Source organism: Armigeres subalbatus, chromosome 2, assembly GCF_024139115.2.
Source record: "Armigeres subalbatus isolate Guangzhou_Male chromosome 2, GZ_Asu_2, whole genome shotgun sequence".
NCBI classification, from domain to species: domain Eukaryota; kingdom Metazoa; phylum Arthropoda; class Insecta; order Diptera; family Culicidae; genus Armigeres; species Armigeres subalbatus.
In genome coordinates this window covers 77,805,935-77,815,666 of record NC_085140.1, presented here as the reverse complement: position 1 = coordinate 77,815,666, position 9,732 = coordinate 77,805,935, and the positions used below count along the sequence as shown (strand labels likewise).

General features: G+C 41.8%; 1 protein-coding gene across 1 annotated transcript; it reads left to right on the top strand.

Annotated features, from left to right (window-relative positions):
- Window positions 1–4,666: 4,666 nt before the first annotated feature.
- Window positions 4,667–5,836, top strand: LOC134209061 (uncharacterized). Its single transcript, XM_062685043.1, has one exon. The coding sequence runs from the start codon at window positions 4,667–4,669 to the stop codon at window positions 5,834–5,836; it is 1,170 nt and encodes a 389-aa protein (XP_062541027.1).
- The last annotated feature ends 3,896 nt before the right edge of the window (window positions 5,837–9,732 follow it).

Sequence of the window (9,732 nt, the reverse complement as noted above, 5' to 3'; positions counted from 1 at the left end):
GTAGGGGTGTTCAAAAAATCGATTTTGCTCCACAGTGCTTATCTGATTCTTTACCATGTTCTGAGTGTCCTCTGAAAATTTGAGCTCATTTGGATTAAAACTGATTTATCACGAGCCGTTTCTAGTTTGCTTGCAAATTAGTAAGGGTAATTTATTTTTTCATTATACTGTTAATGACGCTTCCCCATTATGCGCACGTTAAAAGAAAGCCTACATAGCTAAAAGGAATACTCAACAGCTCAATACCCAACGAAAACCGCATGTTGATTAACCGCCCTAATCGATCGATTAGGTCGAAATAGAACCTTTCATTTTTTCGAGTTTTTGACTCTTTCGACCTTTTGTCCCATTCGACCTTTTGTCTTTCAACCTTTTGTCCTTAACCCAGTCCCGCACTCCTCCGTGAGTAGGACTTATACCCGGGTTCGGGTGCCCGGAAGGTTCAAGCTGGATCAAGATCTGGTGGTACAGTCCTCCATCTTTCAGAAACTAGACGAGGACAGATAAACTAGCGGTGGGTTGGGGACAAAAGGCCGAAAGGACAAAAGGTCGAAATACAAAAGGTCGAAAGCACAAAACGTCGAACGAGGCAAAAGGTCGAACGGGACAAAAGGTCGAAAGAGACAAAAGGTCGAAAAAACGTAAGGTCAAAAGGGACAAAAGGTCTAAATAGACAAGAAACTGAAATGGAGAGAATTAATCTCGCACAATACAAGTTTTAATCATTTCTCAAATCAACCACCTTTTTGCCTTTTCTCGTACAACAAAGTTGTACCGAAAGGCTATCATTTCACTCCGAAAACGAACTTTTGATAAGAGTTCCGGAGACCTATAGTATTATATACCAATCGATTCAGCTCGACGAGCTGAACAAATGTCTGTCTGTCCGTGTGTGTGTATGTGTGTGTGTATGTGTGTGTATGTGTGTGCACAAAATGCTATAAAAAACATTAGCCAATTTTTCACATAGTAACTCTTAACCGATTTTCTTGCAACAAGTTGCATCCGACAGAGACTAAAACGCTGTTGATCACTATTGAATTTCATAATAATTGCGAATCGCATAAAAAAGATAATATTAAAATAGTGATGAGACATAGTCATATACAACAATAATGTGTTATGAAAAATGCCTTGCTTCTATGAATATTTTTGAAGTTTATCCGTGGCTTGCTCCCATTAAGAGTTTCATCGTACTATAAAGATGCTCGTGTTGCACGCATTTAGGCGTAAGTATGCTCTTCGTTCAGTTTCATAGCACTATGAAATTGTCAAAATTCGAACATAGGAAATTCGATAAACTTTTGGCAGCGCCATCTGTCGTCTACTAGTGTTATTTTTTTATCATAACATTAGACGGTGTAACTGTTTTGCCTTTCTTGTACATCATCGAGGTGTAAGCGTAAAGGCTACATTTATTACCTTTTTGCGCGAGAAAGGCGCCATCACCGCTAGGTGGATTAATCTGGGTTTTTAACTCTAACAGAGCTACCTAGATATTCATAATATTGTTTCATGGCAACTACTCCTTCTTTGACAATTGCTCATTCTTCGACTTTGATTGATGAGATGAGTGAATTACTTCTGCTTGAAGTTAAATGCATTTCACAAATTACTTTGGAATACACCCAACTTGTTATCAACTTGTTCTTGATCGACCTTTTGTTTCTTTCGACCTTTGGTCTTTTTCGACATTGTTTTCCCTGTCGATTCTCTGTGCCTTTCGACCATTTGCCCCTTTCGACCTTTTGTCCTTTCGACCTTATGTTCCTTTAGACGTTTTGTCTTTTCGACCTTTTGTCATTTTCGATCTTTTATCTTTCGACCTTTTGTTATAGATCCGCTAGCGGTATCGCCAGCTAATGCATGTCTTATGTTTATTGAAATTCCGTAGCTGGAGCGAAGAATGTCAAGCTTTGGACATCGGTAAATAACATGGTCAAACGGTCCGAAAGAGCCTTCTGCCGAAATTATGTGAGAATCGGGTGTGGCCGGTGCGGAGGCGGGAGATGATTTGCTGGCCCTTGTGACTGGGCGTGGGCATGTTGTTCCAGGGTGCCGTGCAACCCTTGATCTTCCTCAATTACGTGGTTCTGGAAGCAGCCCATTGGTTTTCCCTATCCTGGCTGACGATATTTTCGGTACAGGCTTTAACGTCAGCCGAGGCCTTGCTGACCGACTTCAACCAGAATGTCCACAGTGACGTTCCCTGGCACCTCACAGTGCCCGGGAATCCAGGCGAAGGTTGTCGACTGTTGTTCGCAAGCGAGGATGGCCTGGATCCATGGGTATTTCATTATCAGCGATGGTACTGGCAGCATCAGTCAGAACTAGGAGCGGTTTGTCGGAGGGGGTAGTATGCGGCAATCAACAGAGCGGTTTCCGCCAATAAGGCGCTGCATTGTTCAGGAACGCTGTCCGAGACCGCTATGTTGCTCCCAGTAACGCCTAATCCGAGTCTTTCTCTCGAAAAGGAACCTCGGTGTTCAGCAACTCGGCGACCGATCTTTGAAGAGCTTCCGTGTTGTCCGCTCTTTCGAAGCGCCTCGCAAAGGAGCTGTTTATGTTGGCTGTGAATGAGTGCCAGTTCCTCGCTTCAATGCACTGGACCCTAGCCACCGAGGGGAGAATAACGCCGGCTATAATGATCCGATCCCCTTGAACAAGGAGAAGGTTCCTATGGTTTCCGGATAGCCCGGAAGCGTAAGCGGATGCTTTTAGGCAAATGGCTGCTTTCACACGATAGCGAAATGGGAGGTCACCTACTTCGACGCAGGCAGTCTCAGCGGGTGTGGGAGGAAAAAGTCCGGAATCTATACGCAGGTATTAGTTGAAGAGTTGGGGAGAGTATGTTCGCAAGCTGACGACGTGCTACACAAATCAGTTCCAGTCCATACAGCAGTCTGCTGTCAATAGTACTTGACCGATACGATACCGAGTGGCCCCGTTGTTCGTCCTATGCGGTCCTGATAAAGTTTTAACAAAGTTGGCCCTTGATTTGCAGCTGACTTCAACCGCTTGAAAATGAAGGACTAAGGTCAGTCCTCGGTCGATGGAGGCTCCGAGGACCTTAACGAGTCTCCGGTTATCCATTATGTTTTCTATTAATCTTGAGACTAGGGCCGGAGAGACGATGCCGTCCATTGAACACATGCCCGCGGAAGCTTTTTCCGGCCGACATGGTGAAGCTGACCGACGAGACCCACCGATGAACTGCATTAACCGTTGTTTAGGTTAGAATACGCGTTTGTACCGCAGTGTCTCTGACTACCACAAGCAGGATGTCATCCGCGTAGACGAAAATGTAGATGGTCTTTGGGAGACGATTGAAGACCCCATTAATGGCAACCAGAAACAGGGCCAGAACAGACCCTTACGGGACCCTAGTCTTCTCAGGGAAGGGTCTGGAGGTGGAATCGCCGAAGACGGCGGATGAGGAAGTTATGCACAAAATCTAGGAGGTTACCAGTGAAACCCCAGTCCACCAGCTGCTTGAGCACCAGTGGGGTCCAAGCGCGGTTAATCGCCTTCAAAATATCTAGGTCGACGTGTTTCCTTTGGTCAAAAGCGCTTTGGAGTACGCCTGCTCATCCATCAAAGTACGAGTAACCCAGGGCGGAAGGCATGTTGGCAAAAAGCAAGTCTTCCGTCAGACTCATGCTTTTCACGCAGCATACGACTGACCTCTCGACGACCTTCGATATCCATCCGGACCGCAAGAGCGAAGGAAAGCTTGGAGAACGAAAAGGGCTGGTTTATTGGGGAACTTACCAAGTTCGGCGAGACTCGAAAGTTCTTTGAAAATCGACTGTGTAGCCACTTACTGATGCGAATGATAGTCCCCAGTTCATTGGTTACATCCGGTGGATCGAAAATTGTACCGTTTTGCGAATCGATGTGGATGGGGGAAAATCTATTCTTGCCATTTAGCGCTTTGACTTTTGACAGAAGTTTTTACGTTTCCTCTGCGATTATATTCGCCCATTCTAAATACTTCATCGTGCTAGCCTCATGATATACGGCTACATAGTAACCTGGCTTAGAAACCTCGCAGTTAATAACTGTGGAAGTACTTAATGAACACTAAGCTGTGAGGCGGCTCTGTCCTAGTGTGGGGATGTAATGCCAAGAAGAAGAAATACTTCATCGTGTCAATAAATTTTGGACGAGACGAAGTTCGATGGGTGTTTTTTATTAAACAAATATAAAAATGTAGAAAATCAAAAATCTCTTCGGATTTGTTAAAAAATGTTTCGAAAATCCTCAAAACTTTGGAAAAGGTTTTTGTTGCTCCCTCAAATTTTTATTTTCGAACAAAAAAATACGAGGTGGAGACATACTATTTTAAATATTTATATCGGCCTAAAGTGAAATAGTCTGACGAAAACCAAGTTTATATATACATAAAAAATTTCGTGAGAATTGGTTGAGAAGAGACTATTTTTTGGTGAGTAGTTCTAAGTGATACGTATCATTTGACGTCGTCTCTCTCTTTACATGCATTCCCCGTGAATTGGTCTCTTACACCATCGTAGAATGCTGGGATGAGATAAAAAAACACACAGACATTAATCTCGATTTATTTTTAGAGATCTCTATGTTTTGTGTCGATTGTAGTTACTTTTCCTTTCGAGGGAAGTACTACACGCAAATATCGGGCACAGCAATGGGTAACCCGTTATCACCAACCATTGCTGATATGGTCATGGAAACCTTATTAAATAATGTAATGACCAAGATCAGCTTTCCCGTGCCCGTCATCAGAAAGTACGTTGATGATCTAATACTGGCGCTACCAACGGAAAAGGTCTTGGAAGTATTGGATATTTTCAACAAATACAATCCCAATATCCAATTCACACATGAAACGGAGGAAAACTGCAGACTTCCATATTTGGATATGATAGTCGTGCGCCTTTCTGATCAATCCATCAAAACTGAATGGTATCAGAAGCCGATAGCTTCGGGTCGTTTCCTAGATTTTCTATCTGGACACCCGCTCCACATGAAGATGAATATGGTGAACAATTTCGTTCAACGAGTGCGAAAATTGACTACAAACCTGCCTCGTTCAACAGTAAACACCATAATTGATCAACACCTGCAAAGAAATCATTACCCTGCATCCCTTCGGCATCGTCTCATCAATCATATGATTGATTCAGGGAAACAGCATACTACCACTGCGAACAAAGATGACGTGATCTATAAACCAATGGTATTCGTAAACAACCTCACAAATCGTTTAGCCAAGATGTTCAGAACGGATTTTCCGAACATTGTGATCGCAACGAGGAATGAGTATACGATCAAAAGTTTGTTTACGCAGACTAAAGATCACATACCAACAGAACTTCGTAACAACGTGATTTACAAGATACCCTGTGGAGATTGCGATGCCAGCTACGTTGGACTCACCACCACCAACCTGAAGAAGAGAGTAGGACATCACAAGAGCGACATAAACAAATTGGACAAACTGATGAATGACATGGAAAACAACAATAACGATGAGAATTACAACAGCTATGAACTTGGCCGCCTAAAAGAGAGAACAGCTCTTCTTCTGCATTCGGCCAACAACAACCATCGCTTCGATTTGGAAAGTACCGAAATTCTCGATAACCATCGAAGATCATCGGCTCTCCCCGTTTTGGAAGTTTGCCACATCATCAACACAGACAAGACGGTAAACAAACGAAGCGACTGTGACAGTTTGAGTACAACATATGCAGGCATTTTACACACACTAAAGATGAGAACCAAAACAAACCATGTAGATAAACAGATAAACAATAACCATGATAATGACAACGACACACAAATTTTTGACTAACATAACTTGTATGCAATAATTTTCTCCCACTTTGATACATAAATTGAAATTACAAAATGACGGTTAAACAGAAATAGTGTAGTGCGAAAAGACTAGAGTAGTGACCCACCACCCACTTTTTAAAGACGCTTTTTAGATAGTAAATATTAATTTTGTGTTGAAATGTGTAAATTTGTCATTGTCTAACTAATTGTATAATTGTAAATCACTATAGGATTGATGAAATACTGTATTGTTCTGACGATTCTGAATGTTAAAAACAAACCACCAGACAAAAAACGTTCCTTTCTGTAAGATTTGTGCATTTTCTGTTATGTATTTTCTGATTATGTTATGTTGTAATATTTATTTTAGAACCCTTGAAAAAGATGGCATAGCCCATTGAAACGTCGGGCAAAGAAAAAACATTCGTTTTAATTGCTGAAGTGACTGCAAAGCCGAAAAATCCCCGGTGCTAAATCCAAAACAGTCGAGAGCATCCAGTAAACCTTGCTAGTTTCTTCCTTAGCGTGGGCAATATCATGACAAGTGAAGAATTGAAGTCATTTCAAAATTTACAGAAAAAATAGAAGAAAGAAAGAAACGTAAGGGTGCCCGTAGCCGAACCTTTTCCCCTACTATATAGAAGCGCTTAAATATATGAGTTCTTTGGAAAGTCGACCTGAAATTATTCAAATAATTGAAAATGTTGACGATAGTGTTGTTAGACAATAGAAAAAGTTGTCAGGAGAGTTCAACTCAAGGTTCAACTTGAAATTGTATGTCGAATTTTTCATAAGATGTAGGTTACTGAGGTGAGTGTGCAACATTTATAACATTTTCTCGTGCACTCACTGTTCCTTCGACTGCATTTTGGAAACTATCGAAAATTTCGAAATTAAGAACATACGCTGAGATCATTTTACCCAGCATTTCGTTATAATTAATTCAAAAGGCGTAATGGTTTTGACCTTTGAAAATGATGTGAACACCCTTTATTTGCGAAATTTTAGTTGTAATCACTTGAGTGTCGCGTTTCAAAGTCAAAAGTACATGTTTTAAACATTTATAAAATAATCCCATTTCCCATTATGTAACACAAGTTGATGACAAAATTAGTCTTATAAGCCAATTGTTTTTGCGCTTTTTACTGTACTTTTACTGCGATACTGCAAAAGCCATAAAACTTGTTCATATAACAAAAATCAAACACGGTAAGAAATAGGAGAACTGTTCCGTTTTCCATCTCACTGAACATATATTCATCTCATCACGAAACAAAGAAATACGGCACCAATCTCGTCGCTTCTTTTTGCTAACATGCGTGCTCACTGCTGAAAAAAATCACAAAAATAAACAACAAATCAAATTCATTTTCATTGCTGAGTTTTTGAGGGGATGAAAATGGGAGCTATGAGATGAAGTGTCAAACAGTTCCCCTAATAATGTCAAAATCCCAGAGACAACCAGCGAAAGCCAATGTTTGACATCAAATGTGAATATCTTAAAATGTATTTTTCAGCACCAAACACTGGAATGAGTGGTCGAATCGTTTGCATTTTAATTAGTAACATTAAATTTCAGGTGGGGCCCTCCTTACTCGTGCGGTAAAACGCGCGGCTACAAAACAAGACCATGCTGAGGGTGGCTGGGTTTGATTCCCGGTGCCGGTCTAGGAAATTTTCGGATTGGAAATTGTCTCGACTTCCCTGGGAATAAAGTATCATCGTGTTAGCCTCATGATATACGAATGCAAAAATGGTAACTTGGCTTAGAAACCTCGCAGTTAATAACTGTGGAAGTGCTCAATGAACACTAAGCTGCGAGGCGGCTCTGTCCCAGTGTGGGATGTAATGCCAATAAGAAGAAGAAGAAATTTCAGGTGCAGGAATAAAATCGTGTCAATATAATATAAACTGCATCCACCCCAGATGACAAATCATCGTTATACTGCAAATTTTTTATATTCACACAACTGACGGTGAATCAGTTGACCACAATAGATTTCAAATGAGGGATAATAACCTGGATGTTTCCATTTGTTTTTGCCTAAATTAAACCACGCACCACTATCTATGCATAATATGAAGATTAAACGAACGTTCGCATTCCTTGCGGTCATAATCATCCAACGATGACTAAAAAAACAACGAAATTGTATCAAAACAGCAAACATCCCCGAATCGTGGCTCACCGGTGGCTTAGATTTGCATCGTTCTTCACAAATGCAAACAGCCCCGGGAAATACCCCCACGTTGTCCACCTGAAGACAAAGCAAAATTTATCGACAAAATTCCATCTTGAAAAAATGTCGTCAGCGCCAAGACGACGCCACGCTGTTGAAATTCTCCCTCGCAAAACTTCCACCCAGATCGCCGCACACTTATCGCATGGCATTTCTAGCGGAGAAATCGGTACGGCTCCCGTCCAGCGCGGTATGCGCGACATCCGTGATCGCCTCATAAATTAGGCGCTTATGTTCGATCGTCCACCGTCATCATCATTGTCGCCGCCGCTCGCTGTCGTCGTAGATCGTGCAAATCTATCCTTCTGATCGATATACCTACATAAAGTTACGCACGGCGTCGACGACGACGATCGGCGCATATACCAGCACCGCCTGTAAGCGCGAACACAGTCGCGCGTGATCGAACACCCGCAAAAAACGTAAACAACACCCCGACGATGACCGCTTGACTGCGTCTTGCACCACAAACAAGAACAGAAGGGCCGGGTGCGAGCGCGCACGACGAAGAAAGGTAAAAATGCGATCGCGAAAGAATTTCGCTCACCTTGCGGGGCCATCTAGCGCCGCCAACGCATGGCGTTTGTTTTGGAGGAATAAACAACAACCGCGAGTGTGCGCGGATTCAAAAACTATCACGACGCTCTTCGCGATCAGGGATGCCAGATGTGGATGCGTGTCGTTGATAGGACGATAATTTTTAGGCAACGTTATTATTGTTATACATGTAGGGGAACTGTTCCGATCTCCATCTCACTGTACATATATCCATCTCATCGCTAAACAAAGAAATACGGCACCAAATTCGTCGCTTCTTTTTGTCAACATGCGTGCTCACTGCTGAAAAAATCACAAAAATAATAAACAAACCAAATTCTTTTCCATTGCTTTGTTTTTGATGGGATGGAAATAGGAGCTATGAGATGAAGTGGCGAGGGGTCTCCTTAGCCGTGCGGTAAGACGCGCGGCTACAAAGCAAGACCATGCTGAGGGTGGCTGGGTTCGATTCCCGGTGCCGGTCTAGGCAATTTTCGGATTGGAAATTGTCTCGACTTCCCTGGGCATAAATGTATCATCGTGCTAGCCTCATGATATACGAATGCAAAAATGGTAACCTGGCTAAGAAACCTCGCAGTTAAAAACTGTGGAAGTGCTTAATGAACACTAAGCTGCGAGGCGGCTCTGTCCCAGTGTGGGGATGTAATGCCAAGAAGAAGAAGAAGAAGAAGAAGAAGAAGAAGAAGATGAAGTGGCGAACCGTTCCCCTATGTAGTGTAGGTACATTACCGTTTTAGTTTAAACCCCGAACAGACTCATTTCAAACAGAAAAGTTTGGACTCACCCACGAAGAATATAATCAAAAGTTTTTGTCCGTATTTTAGCCGTCTTATATCCAAATTCAAGCATTATCAAGTGCAAAGATTATGAGCAGATCTTACATCGTAGATATTTAGAACGAGCGATTTTTAATTGTTTATTTACTAAAATATTGAAATATACATTTTTCTAAAATTTATGTTGTCAAAATAGCTCACAAAATTCTCAAAAGAAGGTGGAATTTGAATCACCTTTGCAAGGACTTTTTAAGCGAACGCTTTTGGGTTTTTGTTTATTTCGTTCCGTGAATACACTATGTTCTAATAAACTTGAAATTTGTGAAAAAACTTCACAC